This window comes from Nerophis lumbriciformis, linkage group LG34, assembly GCF_033978685.3.
Source record: "Nerophis lumbriciformis linkage group LG34, RoL_Nlum_v2.1, whole genome shotgun sequence".
Taxonomy (NCBI): Eukaryota; Metazoa; Chordata; class Actinopteri; order Syngnathiformes; family Syngnathidae; genus Nerophis; species Nerophis lumbriciformis.
Window position 1 is genome coordinate 3478153 of NC_084581.2, and position 17928 is coordinate 3496080.

At 43.0% G+C, this 17928-nt stretch overlaps 2 protein-coding genes across 2 annotated transcripts in view; both read left to right on the forward strand.

The window, feature by feature from the left end:
• cep170bb (centrosomal protein 170Bb) lies at nt 1-14351 on the forward strand. Its single transcript, XM_061929516.1, has 19 exons — nt 1-230; nt 421-563; nt 625-714; nt 781-859; nt 927-985; nt 1571-1673; nt 1744-1845; nt 1911-2411; nt 2482-3404; nt 3470-3625; nt 3684-3792; nt 6044-7582; nt 10130-10313; nt 10376-10529; nt 10636-10689; nt 11551-11648; nt 12058-12139; nt 12210-12261; nt 13271-14351. The coding sequence occupies exons 2-19, from the start codon at nt 459-461 to the stop codon at nt 13396-13398; spliced, it is 4518 nt and encodes a 1505-aa protein (XP_061785500.1). The 5' UTR covers nt 1-230; nt 421-458; the 3' UTR covers nt 13399-14351.
• LOC133576134 (tumor necrosis factor alpha-induced protein 2-like) overlaps nt 14336-17928 on the forward strand; it is a 26979-nt gene continuing 23386 nt past the window's right edge. Inside the window, exons 1-3 of the mRNA XM_061929147.1 lie at nt 14336-14357; nt 15198-15287; nt 16955-17394. Of these exons, the coding sequence (XP_061785131.1) occupies nt 14336-14357; nt 15198-15287; nt 16955-17394 (552 nt within the window). The remainder of the gene's footprint in view (nt 14358-15197; nt 15288-16954; nt 17395-17928) is intronic.

Here is a 17928-nt window from a genome sequence, read left to right on the forward strand (position 1 = left end):
TTGTTTTGAAAGCGAAGGCTTTTGACTTCCTGTGTGTGGCTAACGCACTGCCAATTGATGCAGCGGGTGTTGTCTAGTGAATCAGGAGCAGACAGATGCATCAGCATCTTCATCATCTTCATCGTTCTCGACCCCTCCCCCCCTCCCTCATTCCCCGCCCACACGTTGTGCACACTGTCAGCACGGCTGGAATTCGACGAGAAGCTTCAGCTGCATCCGTTGGTTTCGAGGTGAGAGACGAATGTGTGTGCGCGCTCGCTCATGCGTGTGTGTGTGTGTGTGTGTGTGTGGGGGGGGGGTTATCACCTGACGCGAGCTTGGTGTGATAAGCGGGTGGGGCTCAGTTGAGGTGGGCTGAAACGTACCAACAATGACGTCAGCGAGGTGAAGGGCATCTTGTGATGTTCGCTCACTTCCCAGAATGCTGTGGGCCGCGCCCCACCTGCGGGCCTGACAAAATGAGCGTGACGTCATGGTTCCTGGTGAGCAGCTCCGGCACTCGCCATCGTCTCCCCAAGGAGATGATCTTTGTGGGCCGGGAGGACTGCGAACTGATGCTGCAGGTGAGTCAGGTGACCCGATGACTTCCTGTGTGTGGACGCTGATGTGTCTTTGTTGTGGCAGTCTCGCAGCGTGGACAAGCAGCATGCCGTCATCAACTACAACGCCACAACTGACGAGCACCTGGTCAAGGATTTGGGCAGCTTGAACGGGGTGAGTCATGTGATGTCCTGACGGCCTGGAAAACCGTTTCTTTACGTTTTTTTATATTTCATGCAGACGTTCGTCAACGACCTGAGGATTCCCGACCAGACGTACATGACGCTCAAAGTCTCCGACATCATCCGCTTTGGATACGATATCCTTCACATGCGTTTGCCACTTGTGCAGACTCACCATCATGTCGTTTCCTTAATGGCGTGCACATTCTCACGTCTACCTGCTGGAGAAAAGTCAACACAAGGTCCCTGAAGAGGCTCTCAAGGTCAGTTGGAGGCGTGGCCAAATCCTGGTTAGCAACAAAACACAAAGTACCAATGATTGTCACACACACACTAGGTGTGGTGAGATTATCCTTTGCATTTGACCCATCACCCTCACCCTCTGTGAGGTGAGGGAAGCAGTGAGCAGTAGTGGTGGCCGCACCCGGGATTAATTTTTGGTGATTTAACCCCCAATTCCAACCCTTGATGGTGAGTGCCAAACAGGGAGGAAATGGGGCCCATTTTTATAGTCTTTGATATGACTCGGCCGGGGTTTGAACTCACGACTTATCGATCTCAGGACGGACACTCTAACCACTAGGCCACTGATGAAGGTGTACCAGTTTTACACAACTTTCTGTCATATGAACTCAAATAAATAGGATACTAGGGGAAGTGCACTTCACTAAATGCATTTCAATAAGTGCACTTCAATATGAACACTTCAATAAGTACACTTCGATAAGTGCACTTAGTTTGTACATGCCAGCAATCGCCAATCAAGTTGTTTCCACCATGTTACCAATGCTATCGCGAACAAAGGCGTCATTAGTGAAAGTGAGCATGAGCGCCCCCTGTGGTTGCAGCATGAGAAGTACAGCAGCCAGCTGCAGATGAGTCTGAAGAGGGCGGAGCTAGAGGACGGCGCCATGATGGAGAAGAACCAGAGTATCAAGAGTCTGACGCAGGGTACGCAACAAGCTGACAAGATGAAGGGTAACTTTCTGTTTGACAAACGTTACCTCCTCATATGCCACAGAGGCTCCGCCCTCACGGCCCACGCCGCTCTACGGGCAGCCGTCCTGGTGGGGAGAAGAAGATTCTGTTAATACGTCCGACAGCAGACATGGACCTCATGCAGGTAAAGTCTTACAACCTACCAAAAAGTTTGAGGTCTGTTGAAATCCAAAATTTATTTCTGCTCAGAGTTGCAGAAAGAAGTTTCCTCCGTGGATCACGATTTTTCCGGAAGTCTCTCTGATCCGCAAAGCAAGAGCCTCCTCCCGTCGTATCAGCGTGAGGCCAACTACTTTGAGATCCCCACCAAAGACTTGCAACCTCACAAGAGCATGGAAGCGGAGCTACAAGAAATCCCCACCAAGGACACGGACACGCTCATTGCTTCTCCCTCCAGCGAGACGCCGCCTGTGGTGCAGAGCCACGCCTCCTTCACCATCGAGTTTGACGACTGCAGTCCCGGTAAGATCAAGATCAAAGACCACGTGACTAAGTTCTCCTCCCGCCAGAGGAAGACTTCGCCCGCCGCCAAAACAGGAAGCACGACCCCCGTAGATGTGATGTCATCAGAAAGCAAAGTGGCGGATTGGCTGGTGCAAAGCGATGTCAGCATGATGAGGCGGCGGCCGATGTGCGACGACGTCTACAGCACCAAGAGTGACCTCGCCATCAACATCAAGATGCTCAAAGGTCAGAGGTGACGTCATGAATAAAGTCAGCAGTTAGTTCCACTAGTGCTAATGCTAATGTCGTTGAACAGGTCATCACCATGACGACGGAACCCAAAGTGACTCGGAGGACCCGCTGCTTAAAGGACGGAGGAGCAAGTCCCAGCACACGATCCAACCTGAGGCTTCCCATGTGACACCTGAGCGGCCGCTGTGCCTCAGCACGCCTCCAGACCCTCCAAGGCAGGAGCCCCCTGAGCAGCTCAGCCAACAGGCCTTCATCATCGAGTTCTTTGACGACAACCCGCGTAAGAAGCGCTCACAGTCTTTCACTCACAACCCCGCCCACACAGACTCTTACTCCGCCCTGAAGGCTAAGCTGGAGCGTCGCAAAGGTGGCGAGAGGCCGGCGTCCGTGCATGGCCATGTGCCCCCTACCCAGCAGGTCACGGTGCCCCTAAAAAGTCAAGCCTATGGAGGACCCCAGAGATCGAGCTCTCTGCGGAGAGAAAAGGCAGAGGCGGAGTCAGCTTCATCCAGCGCCACCTCTCGTTCTACGTCCGCCATCTTTGTTCGGCCTTTCGGCAGCATCGGGAAGAAGTCAAAGTTTGCTCAGGAGTTCGCCGTGGAACTGTTGAAAGACTCCTGTCAGCAAGACTCCTACCTTACTGGGGCCAGCATGTCACCTCCACCCATGTCTGCACCACCAGTGATGGTGTCGCTTCCTCTTGCTGCTTCACCAAAAGAAGCCTCAGCCCCGCCCACAGTGGTCAAGACTGCTCAGCCTACGGCGTTCACGAAAGCCTCCCTCGCCTCAGACGCCCTCAGCAGGGTCAGCCCTCCTTCTGCAGGTTTCGTTCTGACACCCCAGGGTGTTCCAGGAGGAGACCCTAAAGGGTGTCAGAGGTTGTTGAGGAACGAGGAGGACGACAGCGTGAGCGAGGCTGGCACCTACACCATTGACACTGACGTCCAGGACCAGGAGGTGGAAGAAGCTCGCAACATGATCGACCAGGTCAGCTCATTGGAGTGTTTGAGTCTTCACGGCTGACACGAATGCTAAACCTTTTGTTCCGACAGGTGTTCGGTGTCCTCGACTCTCCAGAGTATGCTGAGCTGCTCCCGGGAACAGTGAGACCTGTGATCGATGAAGACCAGGAGGAGCATACTAACATTGCTAACCGTGCTAGCGCTGCAGAAATGTTGCATGACTTCACCGCAACATGTCTTCCACAGGTAACCAACACGAGTCCTTCATGTTGTCCACGTGTCTTCATCACTAGCCTTGCTTTAGCTTCCACCTGCAGGTCTGGAAGGACCAAAGTGGGTTTCCTGTTGGGCCAGTCTAGCAGACGGCTTTGTCCAGCCTGGCTCCACACCTCCTCCAAGGCAGCGTCAAGAAGGTGCTTTTGTTTGTTCTTGTTTGTGTGTTTTCAACATTAGCTATGATGATGCCTTCACAAATCAAAACCACAAAAGAAATGTCGATTCTTGAATAGCACATGTATTTAGTCGAGTGTAGTGGTATGCCATTGTCGCGCTTCGGTACAATAGTTAGAATTTATCGTTTATCTAATGTGATGAAAGCCAAGTTGGCCAGTTGCTGATGACATAATTCATATTTTCATCTTTATAACTGAAAAGATGACATAAAGTTGGCACAAAGATGACACGAACATGACACTAAAATGACACAAGTATGACATAGAGATAACACGAATATGATACAAAAATGACATGAAGATGGCTTGATGATGACACAAATATGACACGAAGATGGCTTGATGATGACACAAATATGACACGGAGATGACACGAAGATGGCTTGATGATGACACAAATATGACATGAAAATGAGATGAAGATGAGATGAAAATGACACAAATATGAAAGGAATATGCCTTGATGATGACACGAAGATGACTTGATGATCACACGACTATGACTTGATGATGACACGAAGATGACTTGATGATGACACGACTATGACTTGATGATGACACGAAGATGACTTGATGATGACACGACTATGACTTGATGATGACACGAAGATGACTTGATGATGACAAAAATATGACATGAAGATGAGATGAAAATGACACAAATATGACAACAAAGATGACACGAAGATGACATAAAGATGGCTTGATGATGACACGAAGGTGACTTGATGACACGACTATGACTTGATGATCACATGAAGATGACTTGATGACACATATATGACATGAAAATTAGATGAAGATGAGATGAAAATGACACAAATATGAAAGGAAGATGGCTTGATGATGACACGAAGATGACTTGAAGATTGCTTGTTGATGACAAAATATGACATGAAGATGACACGAAGATGACTTGATGACACGAAGATGACTTGATGATGACACGAAGATGACTTGATGACACCAATATGACATGAAGATGACACGAAGATGGCTTGATGATGACACGAATATGACTTGATGATGACACAAATATGACATGAAGATGACACGAAGATGACACAAATATGACATGAAGATGACACGAAGAGGACTTGATGATGACACAAACATGACTTGATGATGACACAAACATGACATGAAAATGACACAAATATGACATGAAGATGACACGAAGATGACACAAAGATGAAGATAGCTTGATGACACGAAGATGACTTGATGACGACACAAATATGACATGAAGATGACTTGATGACACAAGTATGACATAAATATGAAAGGAAGATGGCTTGATGATGACACAAACATGACATGAAGATGACACAAAGATGACATGAAGATGACTTGATGACATAAATATGAAAGGAAGATGGCTTGATGATGACACAAACATGACATGAAGATGACACAAAGATGACATGAAGATGACACAAATATGACATGAAGATGACACAAATATGACATGAAGATGACACAAAGATGACTTGATGATGACACGAAGATGACTTGATGATGACACAAACATGACTGGATGATGACACAAACATGACTTGATGATGACACAAACAAGACTTGATGATGACACAAACATGCCATGAAAATGAGATGAAAATGACACAAAGATGACATGAAGATGACACGAAGATGACTTGATGGTGACACAAACATGACATGAAGATGACACAAAGATGACATGAAGATAGCTTGATGACACGAAGATGACACAAAACAAAAAATGACTTCACTTTTCTCTTCAATCATCTTTATTTTTTTAATTAAACAAAAATCTTCAAAGTGTAATTTTTACAATAAAAACTAAATCACAAAATAAGTAAATTGTTGGTAGTTGAAAATGTTTGTTTTGAGTTAAGTACAAGAGTACAGCAGTAACATGTAGTAAAGTTTACTATGGTTGAAGTAAAGCCTTAATAGTTTGTAGTCTTGTTGTCCATCTTTTCTGAACAAGCCACTTTTATTTATTTTATTTACGTATTTCACCAAGAAGATCATGTCTTCCTAAACAGCAGACTTATACCACAAAAAGAAGCTTTTCAAGCTCGGACTTCTCCTTGGCACTATCACTAGCCATGACTTTTATGTCCATTTAAAGGCGAAGCTGAATGTTCACTTAAGAGAAAATACACATACTGCTGATATTTGTAGACAATGTTTGAAAGTGAAAGTTGTGTATTTCACATCCTCGCAGACTTCCTCATCGTCAGCCAGCAAGCAGAAGGTTGCAGCTTCGAGATCCTGGAGGCCTCGGAGTCCAACCCCGGCTCTCGGGCAAAAAGACGACTGCCTCAGGTTCCCCTTGAAAAGTTGGATGGTGCCACCCCCAGCCTGTCTCTTCGACCCGAATCTAACCGAGATGACAAAGGTGTGGACAGAGATCCTCATGGCAACGTGTCCCAGTTCTTGTCTGTCCAGGATGAAGTGGATCCTGACAGACTGAGTGATGCCAGTCGCTCGGAGGACACTCCCCTTTCAAGGCAAACCAAAGACCATCCAGCTGCATTCAATTCTTGCATAAGTTCAGAGAAATCGCCCTCATCCGCAAAGTCCACCATCTTCTATATTGGTTCTGGAGACAATCCAACCAAACCGGACCCAGTCCGACTCCTAGCACAGTTTGAGAAGGCTCCTGACCCTCACGTGAAAACTCCACCAACCACCGTCGTGATCCGACACCTTAGCAGCCTTGAAGGCCAAAGGAGGACCATTAAAGCAAACAGTTCTGCACCAAACCTCCAAAGCCAGGACAAGGACTGTGTCCCCACAAAAGACACGGCCTTTGCACGTCAGGAGAGTTTTACCAAAGACGGGCCAACTAACAACGTTTGTGTGAAGAAACTGCCGCACATTTCTAGTCACCCATCCATCAGAGACCTGGAACAGAGGAATGCCATGGACACAGAGTCCTTTCTTCAGGACACAACATCTCCTGGATCTGTGCAGAGCTCCAAGAGCCACGAGGAAGATTCGCTATCTGGCGAGTCCGATGTGGACACGGCCAGCACTGTCAGCCAGCTGAGTAGCAAAAACGCCTCCGATGGTTCAGCTTTGAAAAAAGGTTCCAGGCGCAATGACCAAAAAGAGAAGGTGTCTTCCGGCCAGGAAAAGGGACGAAAGCTGTCAGCTCGTGAGCGACTTTCAGAGAAAAGGCGACACCAAACGTCCGCTAGTGCAACAAGTAAGGCAGAAGCCGCCAAACTCTTGCAGACGCGCCGCAGTACCAAAAACCGCGGATCTGCGGGTAAATCTGAGCAGGAAATCCAAACATCTCGTCGGAATAAAATGGTAGTCTCCCCCTCACAAAAAGAGGACACTTTAAAGATGTCCAAAGCAACGAATATGCAGGTTCTGATACGCTCAAACAGCCTGTCAGCACCGCGTCCCACTCGAGCGTCCATGTTGCGTCGAGCACGCCTGGGAGATGCCTCGGACAACGAAGGTGCAGAGACGGACAGGGCCTCTCAAAGTTCAGACCATGTTGCTGCTACACCAAAAATGTCCCAAGAGGTGAAGAAACTGTCCAGGTTGGACATTCTAGCGCTTCCAAGGAAGAGGACAGGTTCTTTTACGACCCCCAGTGACAATGAGACTTCCTCCACGGGCAGGTCTGGTTTCTCCTCTCGCAACACAGACGCAACCTTTAACAGCAGGAAGTCTTCAGCGGGCAAAATGGGACTTCCAGGGAGGAACACATCCACCCGCTCCAGCGGAACCAAGTTTTCCAACAGCGGTAAGTCACATTTGCTGACTAAAGTCTAGGGCTGGGCGATTATATGATTGTGATCGATGCTCGTGATTAATTTGAGTTTGATCATAGTGATCAGCTGAACATGGCGGAAATGTCTGTTAGAAGATACTGCAGCAGTAAACAAAATTTGAGTTCAAAAACTCCACAATCTGGGTCACCGCTTGCTGTTTGCCAAACCACTGGTGAAAAGCACTGATGTGTACAAGTAATCAAAGAATACAAATAATAATGTATCATTTGAATGTTAATTTGAAATAAAGGTCTTATAGTAGTATCAGTACACCACTGATACTTTGTCAAATGCAGAATTAAGTTTGTGATGAAAAGCAAAAAAACAAAATAACTTTGAGAGGGAAAAAAAGTTGTTCTCTTTACCCCCACAAAACGTCCCAAAATAGAAGCGAAACTGTGGCCCTAAAACCAGGTATGGACTATAGTGTGGTTTACCTGTATTGTTGCACCTCAAGCAAGCACAATCTTGGATATGAACAAAACAACAGTTGTCGGCTGTTAGCATATATTATCTTGATCAATGTCATGCCCTGTCTGTTACAAGATACTGCAGTAGTAAGCAGTAAGGATGCAACGATACTCGGTGTAATACTGCACGGGACAATCCGCTTTTATTATAACATAAAAAATTGTGACATTAATCGAGATCTTGTTACGGTACGGGGGGAGAAAGGAGACGGCACAGATGCAGGGACGTCGTTTTAACTCTATTTATTAAATATAATATTATGAAGTGTGAACTTAATCCAAAGATGTGTATGGTGTGACTATGTGTAGAAATTAACTGAGTGTTACCAGGAGTGTTGAGCGATAGGCGGAAGTCCAAGGGGGCAAGGCAAGCTCAGAGATCCAGGGACAGGCAGGAGGTCAGGGGCAAGAGCGAGGCGTCAAAAGTCTGTGTCTAGGCGGGAGGTCGATATCCAAAAAGGGGCAGCCTGGAAACCAGAGGGGAATATGGGGAAACGAGACACACTGCTTGTAATCAAGGGATGGAGGAATGCTGCTGGAATGACACGGGAACATGAGACATATGAACATGGGGAGGAGAAAACACAGAGAGAGAGAGAATGAGCATAGAGCTAGATAAGTCGGCTTACTGTACGGGAACAGGTCGCTACGTTCTGGCCCGGAACGCAGGTTTGCTCTGGCTTAAGAAGCCCGGCGTCTCATCAGCTTCAGGTGTGCAGATTTCTGATTGATTGCAGCTGTGCACCGGAGCAGCTGCTGCAGGAGTGGCGTGCGCAGCTGCGGGCTTGGAGGTGCGCTCAGCGCAGCGCACAGATGAATGCGCATTAGAATGCGCCCGGGCCATGACAGATCTGACTATATGAAAAAACTAATCATGATCATTTTTTTTGCCTTATCACCCAGCCTTACTAAAGTCTACTCAAAAATAGAAATGGGCAAGAAAACAAATTCCACCATGTCACCAATAACAACGGAAGTATTGATAATCAGAAATTATCACTGCTTCATATAATTGCTAAATGAATGCTGACTCTGCAATCTGCAACAAGTGCTTAATGGTGATATCGCACATTACTTACGTCTTGTGAGTAATGTATTAGTAATGATATTGTACAAGTAACATATTGTGAGTATTGTAGTAGGAGTAGTAGTAGTGATATTGTATAAGTAATACTGTATATTGTAAGTAATGTAGTATTAGGGATATTGTACAAGTAATATATCGTAAGTAATGTAGTAGGAGTGATATTGAACAAGTATTAGGTATTAAGTAATGTAGTTGTATTGTAGTGATAAAAGTACTTTTTCAAAACTTTATTAACGCGCCAACAGCATCCATCAAAACACTACTAGGGTAGCCAGCAGTCACAACAAATAACAACTCGACACTTTCTCATTATGCACCAATGACCATTACAGCCAGTGAGGTTGCATTCATGAACCCTCGTTATTATTAGCATCAATATTACAAGAGTCGCTTTTTGCAGGGTGTTTCTGTTCTGTGTCGCTGCTATAATTATAACAATTTATTGTAGAAGTTATTACTTATATTTAAATGTTTTACTGTCTTCTCTTGTTTTTGCGTTTAATTGGGACGGGACCTGCCCGCGATATAATGATTTCCGCAAAGTAGGATTATTATTATTAATAAATCAAATATTTTCATAGGTAGAGCATAAAAACCTTCCGAATATGTCTTTTTCACATTATTAAAGGACTCCAAGCATGAAATAAGACTCATAAAGTCATTTTTACACTCCATCCATCCATCCATTTTCTACCTAGTCTAGTCTAAGATAGTGTGGTCTAAAATAGTTTAGTCTAAAATATAATCTAAGATAGTCAAGACTAAACTAGTCTAGTCTAAGATAGTGTGGTCTAAAATAGTTTATACTAAGCTAGTCTAGTCTAAGATATATTCTAAAATAGTCTAGATGAAGCTAGTCTAAGATAGTATAGATACTTTAGTCTAGTCTAGTGTAGATGGTCACGACTGCATCTATAAGATCAGCCCCTAAAAACTTTGAAGTTTGTTCAAATATTTTTCAGGTGGTCATCACAACTTCTCCTCATCGTCCGATGAAGACTTCAAAAGCAGCACGGCTTCTCTGAAAGTTAAACGTTCCTCGCAGACCAGCATCAGGACCGCCGTGAGTCGCTCCAAGTCGGTCTCCTTGGAGACGGAGGAGGACCCGTACCAGAAGTGGTCCACGCACAGTGCGGAGATCGCCAAGTACGCCAAGATGGCCGCCATCAGTCATTGCACTAGAAGGACTGACGTGTTTCCTTGTCCAGGCTGAGTCACGACCTCGCCAAGGACTTGGCCTTCTTGGCCAAAGAGATCCACGACGTAGCTGGAGATGAAGAAACGAGTGGCGCCGCCGGCGACGTCTTTACCGCCCCGCCTGAATCACGTTCTGACGCATCAGCTGTTTCGGCAAGAGAGGAGGTCAAGAAAAATCATATAATCTCCTGTAATATTTGTCAAATCAATCAATGCTTTTTACATTTTGTTTGTTTGCTTTTCACATGATTCAAATATTTTCTACTTCTAGAAGGTTCCAGCGAGTTCTGCTTCCCATGTAGAACTGGACACTATCATGAACCAGGTCACTAATTCATTGATATTGATCATTAACTGATCACTGATTGATTGATTGGTATTGATTGTTTACTTGTTACTGAATGATTGATAGTGATTATTTACTGATCACTGTTTGATATTGTTTTTTTGGATAACTGATTGATATCTATTGTTTACTTATTACTAATTGATTCGATATTGTTTATTTGATACTGATTGATTAATAGTGATTATTTACTGGTCACTGTTTGATATTGATTGTTTTTTGGATAACTGATTGATTGATATTAATTGTTTACTTATTACTAATTGATTGATATTGTTTATTTGATACTGATTGATTGATAATGATTATTTACTGGTCACTGTTTGATATTGATTGTTTTTTGGATAACTGATTGATTGATATTGATTGTTTACTTGTTAGTTATTGATTTATATTGTTTTCTTAATACTGATTGATATTGATTATTTACGGATCACTGTTTGATATTGATTGTTTATTTGGATAACAGATTGATTGATATTGATTGTTTACTGCTCACTGATTGATTGATATTGATTATTTATTGGTCCCTGATTGATAATAATCGTTTACTGGTTACTGATTGATTGATATTGATTATTTATTGACCACTGTTTGACATTGATTGTTTACTTGGATAATTGATTGCTTGATATTGATTGTTTACTCGGATAACTAGTTGATATTGATTGTTTACTGGTTACTGATTGATTGATTGATTGATATTGATTGTTTACTGGTCACTGCTTGGTTGATATTGATTTCAATAACTGATATAGAGTTACAAATATCTAAGCTCGAGTGTTTTTGAATGGTTAGCTCAATGTGGGTGGAGTTCTTCAGCTTGTCAATCATTTTCAGGCCACACAAGATTTCATTCCGCTGTCACAACTGTCACATGTGTCAAAAGTGTCACATGATATCTACGACAACACACAACACCTCGCCGCCAAAATCAGGTGAGAAGTTTCTTCTGCCTGCCAACATCAGCAAAGGCTATCATTGGTCCATTTCTGTGTCTGTTATTTGTGTGTTTTTGTTTGTCTGTCTTTGTGTTTGTTTATCTTTGTGTGTGTGTGTGTGTGTGTGTGTGTTTGTGTGGGTTTTTGTTTGTTTTGTTGTGTGTGTATGTTTGTGTTTGTTTGTCTTTCTTTGTGTGTATGTATTTGTATGTGTGCCTGTGTGCATGTTTTGTTTGTCTTTCTCGGTGTGTGTGTATTTGTCCTTGTGTGTTTTTTCTTTGTCTCTCTTTGTGTATATATGTTTGTTTCTTTGTATGTGTTTGTGTACTTGTCATTGAAATATTCACTGTGTATTGTCATTAAAAGTGTGTACTTGTCAATAAAGTAGTCAGTGTGCATCTTTTAGGGCAGTGTTCCACAATAAAGCGGACATTTGGGATAAGATTGACGCTGATGAGGAACTTCCGGTCCTGAAGACGTCCAATCAGGTTGTTTCACACGTTGCTTGATGAGGTCAGGTAGGTCATGTGACCTGACTGGTCTGCTGTCATGTTGCAGGAGATCTGCTCCATCGTGACGGAGCTGCAAAGAGTCCAACGGCAGCTTGAAGGTGAGTAGTATTAAAATGAAGAAAAGTTGAGATTGTTTTCTAGAACTTTAGATTAGATTAGTTTATTTCAAAGGGGACAATCCATTTTCATAAAAACACATGACTACACGTGGTTAAAAAAGCCAGAATTAGCCAGAAGGCTAGTTTTCATCTGTGGTCCCCTGGCCATGATGTAAAAAAGCAGTAAAATTACAATTTAAAAGAAAAAGAAAAGAAACAGAGAAAAAAAGAAAAAAAAAACACACAATACATATACAATATGATAAAAAATAAAATACAACATCACAACATAACATTTATCTCAGCATCAAAACAGGCTTATCTTTTAGTGCTGGCAGCTGTAGGCATTGATAAGCCACATTTTCAATGTTTTCGTGAAGGCCTTGTAAGTTGTGACCAGTTTAACCTGCTCAGGTACTGAGTTCCACACATTTGCACTCCTTACTGACCAGGCCGACTTACTGAAAGTGCTCCTGCGCAGAGGAATATAGCAGTCACCTCTGACAGAGCCTCGAGTGACACGCTCACGGCTGTTTCTTTGGCTGATGAACTGTGCCAGAGGATCTGGAGCCAATTCATGCAGTACTTTATAGGTCAGTTTTAAGTCTGGAAATGTGTGAAGACTGTCCCAGTTTAAAATACTGTATTTTTTTAGAATGGCACAGTGATGATAGTGCCTAGGTTTTTTTATCCATAACCTTAATTGCTTTTTTGTACAAGATTACCAATGTTTTTTTTTTAACTCTGACCAGCCTGAGACCAGCTGGTAAGGCAATAGTTGAAGTGGCTGAATATCATCGAATGCAAATACAATTTTGCAGCTTCAGTTGACATTTCATTTCGAATTGCACGAAAATGTGCGAGATTAAACTTGATTATTTTACACAATTTGCCAATATGGGCTTTAAAGGACAGCCCTGAATCTATTATTAACCCAAGATATTTATATTGGCTGACAATTTGTATAATTTCTCCATTAATATGTATGAATTTTGTCACCTGTTTGCAGTTATCAACGAGGTCGTGGATCCTTCTAGAAGTCTTCAGTCTCTCAGTCAAAGTCCACGGAGGGCCAAGGACAACAGAGATGGCAACAAACAAAATGGCGTATCTCACAAACCAACTCGCCACGTGTAGTGAGGAGCCGACGTTGCTAATTGTGCACATGCTCGTTGAAAATAGAGGAAATACGCTAATTAGGTGTTAGAAAACAAACACAGGCTTTGATGTCTTTGGGGCGGAGCTAAACATAACGTATGCTGATGACATTTGGACTTTTATTGTGAAGGTACCGCGTGAACAAGTTGTACTGTAGTCAGTCATGTGACGTTATGTTTATGATGAATGTTTGCGATGAAGACGGTGCCTCGTCTTCGTCTCGTGGCTGATAGGATATGTTTTGGGCTGATCGTCGAAATGACAGCCGTTCATATTTATGAATCATGTTTGAAATCATCTTCATCTCATGGTTGCTGTGACAGCAGCCGTGCCCACAAGAAGCCTTGCGACTTACTGCTGGACAACTTGAATGCTGATACATTAGAATGAAATACGAATATGGATAATATGAATGTTCATTGAATAAAAAAATCACATGTTGCATTAAAACCATCTTTAATGTCACTACAAAGACGTGCAGCAGGGAGCACCATTGTAGCAAGTGTGTTGTCAAAACGTCTTTAATTCCTTTTAGCCACTTGTTCAGTAAAATGACAAAGAGACAGATGATCAATATCAAGTGAAAGAAGTGAACAAATAAAAAGAAGTGAAGGGGGGAATAAGTGAACAAGGTAAGAAGTGATCGAGGAAAGAAGGGAACAAAGTTAGAAGTAAACAAGGAAAGGAGTGGAGGAGAGATGTGAACTTGGAAAAATATGTACAGGCAAATAAGTGAACAAGAAGAGAATTGAAGGAGGAAAGAAGGGCACAAGGTTAGAAGTGGACAAGGAGGAAACAAGTAAACATGAGAAGTGAAGGAGGAAAGAAAAAAACAAGGTTAGAAGTAATTAGGAAAGATGTGAAGAAGAAACAAGTGAACAAGGAGGGGAGAAGGAAATAAATGAACAACGAAAAAATGAAGAAGGAAAGATGTGAAGGTTAGAATTGAAAGACAAAAGAAGTGAAGGAGGAGAATCAGGTGAAAAGGTGTCATGTGGTTTTAGGGGATCGTCTTTCGATCACATGACACCACTGCAATGGTCCTGCCTCCTCAGTGTCACAAACAATGGAAAAAGGTTTTCTCTTGAACGTCTTTGTGTTGTTTTCTTTTGAATGAAGACATGGTGATTTCCGATTCCCCATTTTAATATTCAAAATATTTATTCTACAAGCTGCTGGATGTTATTATTTTGGCTTTTATTTTGAAAAGTGTTAGTTTCCACTTTTGCTCATCAACTTTTGCACTCAGGTGAGTAAACTCTTCAAATTAAGATGCTTTCATTTTGGTCGACAGTCTGTTTTTCTCTGTCTATAAGTGCGTATGTTAATCATTATTGGACAATCGGCAGCCATGCGAATGCTAACAATTATATTTAGGCTTCATTTTTTCATGATGTTTGAAGTTATATTTGCACATCCATGTAACATCCACGCAGGTGTAACTTCTTAGATCGGTAAGTCGTGAGTTCAAACCCCGGCCGAGTCATACCAAAGACTATAAAAATGGGACCCATTACCTCCCTGCTTGGCACTCAGCATCAAGGGTTGGAATTGGGGGTTAAATCACCAAAAATGATTCCCGGACGTGGCCACTGCTGCTGCTCACTGCTCCCCTCACCTCCCAGGGGGTGAGGATGATGGGTCAAATGCAGAGGATAATCTCACCACACCTAGTGTGTGTGTGTGTGTGACAATCATTGGTACTTTTTATACGCGAGGCACAGATGTAGAATCCACAGGTATGTCTCAGCCATAACAGGAAGTTGTGAAATGTACAGGAGGCGCAGCCATGGAGAAGAAGCCAGAAGGAGAAAAGAGGAGACTTCCCAGGTTGAAGATCATTGGAAGGTTCTGGAACCACACAGCAGGTCAGAACCTGTCATGTCATGTTAATTTTTCGAATTAGTGATTGTACTGCAAAAAAAAAAAAAAAAAGGGATTACTCCCTATATGTGTATATGTATGTATGTATATATATATTTATATATATGTATGTGTGTGTATATATATATATATCTATATATATATATATATATATATATATATATATATATATATGTATCTGTTTATATTTTATTTTATTTTTGATTATTATCATTACTAATGTATTATTTCTTTTTTCTTTTTCTTTCTTTGTTTATTTAATCGATGTACTTGTAGATATTACTTTGTTTTGTTTTTTTGTTTCTTTCTTTTTTTGGTGGGGGGAGGTGGGTGGTAAGGGTGGGATATAAACAAAAATATTTTGACATTTAGGGCAGACAATAGATATATGATTTATGTGAATATGATGTAATGCAGGGGTGCTCACACTTTTTCTGCAAGCGAGCTACTTTTCCATTGATCAAGTCGTGGGGATCTACCTCATTCATATATATCATTTATATTTACTTATTTATGAAATATATGTTTTTGTTAACAAGTTAAAGGTGTTTAATGATAATGCAAGCATGTTTAACACATATAGTTAATATTGTTAATAAATTAAAGGGGTTTAATGATAATGCAAGCTTGTTTAACACATAGTTAATATTGTTAATACATTAAAGGTGTTTAATGATAATACAAGAATGTTTAATACATATAGTTAATATTGTTAATAAATTAAAGATGTTTAATGATAATACAAGTATGTTTAATACATATAGTTAATATTGTTAACAAGTCAAAGGTGTTTAAAGATAATGCAAGCATGTTTAACACATATAGTTAATATTGTTAATAAGTTAAAGGTGTTTAAAGATAATACAAGCATGTTTAACACATATAGATTCCTTTCTTTCATGAAGACAAGAATATAAGTTGGTGTATTACCTGATTCTGATGACTTTTGCATTGATTGGAATCAGACAGTGGTGCTGATAACGTCCGCATTTTCGAATGGAGGAGAAAAAAAGTCCTCCTTTCTGTCCAATACCACATGAAAGTGGTTGGTTTTTGGCATGTTATTTGTCCAGCTTCCGTACTCCTTTGTATACACTTTACAAGAAATACATTGTCGGCAAACTCCGTAGCTTGCTAGCTTGTGCACGCCAGCTTTCTGAGACTTTTATTTTGTTAGCGCAACTGTGCAACAGTGCAGTCAGTCTTTGGAGTTTTGACGAAAGGTACGGCGCCAGAGTCTGTTGAAATAAAGTGTTTCTCGCCTTCCTGTCGGTAATTTTAATGAGCTGGCAGCAGCCAGCGTCATCTCAGAAGACCTTCGGGTGCCGTGAATGTCAATCAAGTGACTAAAGTGACGTCATAGTGAAGATTTATGATCGCTCATTTTTAGGACTATTTTTTTAATGCCTGGCTGGTGATCGACTGACATACCCTCTGCGATCGACCGGTAGCTCGCGATCGACGTAATGAGCACCACTGATGTAATGGATAGGAATGTCTGATGATGGATGTCAAAAAAATAAATTAAAAAAATGACCTGTCAAATACAAACTAGGCCAAACAGAACCACAGCAAAAACAACAAAAGTGACTCTGAACATCAGAACCGTTTTTGACATCTTTATGCTCTTTTCATCTTAACCTTCATGCAGAGGAGTCCCAGTCAGAGGAGACCAGCAGCGAATTAACAGTCGTGAAGGCGGAGCTTGTGGAGACCAGCAGAAAGTTGCTAGACAAGGAAGAGGAGCTCTTCAGTCAAGACCTTCCCAGTGAGGAAGACGAGGACCGACTCCAGCAAGACTTGGAAGCTCTGAAGCTGAACATCCTGATGGTTGTCCACCACATCTTCAACTCTTCGTCCTCTTTGGAGTCGGGTGCTCTGAGGAGCGCCGTGGCCGCCATGCAGCTACAGGAGATGCAGGACCGACAGTGGGCAGGTCCATCTGAGGGGCGTGTCCCATCGTGGCGTCCTCAGAAATGTCTGAGCGCTCACAACGAGCTGCTCGCCAAGTTGGTGGAGTCCAGGTTGGCCGAGGCTGCCCAAGACGAGTCGAGTGGTGCTGATGGACTCTCGTCCCCCTTGAAGAGGCAGGTGAGCGCCACCTCCTGTCCAATATTAAAGGGGCTGTTTGTAACTTGTCACGAGGGAGGTGCTGGACATTGAGTACGAGTGGACGATGTTCCGTACCTCTGTTGTCGAGGCGGCCGATTGGAGCTGTGGCCGCAAGGTGGTTGGTGCTTGTCGTGGCGGTAATCCTAGAACCCGTTGGTGGACGCCGGCGGTGAGGGATGCCGTCAGGCTGAAGAAGGAGTCCTATCGGGTTCTTTTGGCTCATGGGACTCCTGAGGCAGCGGACAGGTACCGACAGGCCAAGCGGTGTGCGGCTTCAGCGGTCGCGGAGGCAAAAACTCGGACATGGGAGGAGTTCGGGGAGGCCATGGAAAAAGACTTCCGGACGGCTTCGAAGCAATTCTGGACCACCATCCGCCGCCTCAGGAAGGGGAAGCAGTGCAGTGTCAACACCGTGTATGGTGGGGATGGTGCTCTGCTGACCTCGACTGCGGATGTTGTGGATCGGTGGGGAGAATACTTCGAAGACCTCCTCAATCCTACCAGCACGTCTTC

Coding starts and splice junctions, on each gene's coding strand:
- cep170bb (XM_061929516.1), top strand. CDS start 459: ATGAGCGTGACGTCATGGTTCCTGGTGAGCAGCTCCGGCACTCGCCAT. Junction 564..624: donor ACTGCGAACTGATGCTGCAG/GTGAGTCAGGTG, acceptor TTGTTGTGGCAG/TCTCGCAGCGTGGACAAGCA. Junction 3,405..3,469: donor CTCGCAACATGATCGACCAG/GTCAGCTCATTG, acceptor TTGTTCCGACAG/GTGTTCGGTGTCCTCGACTC.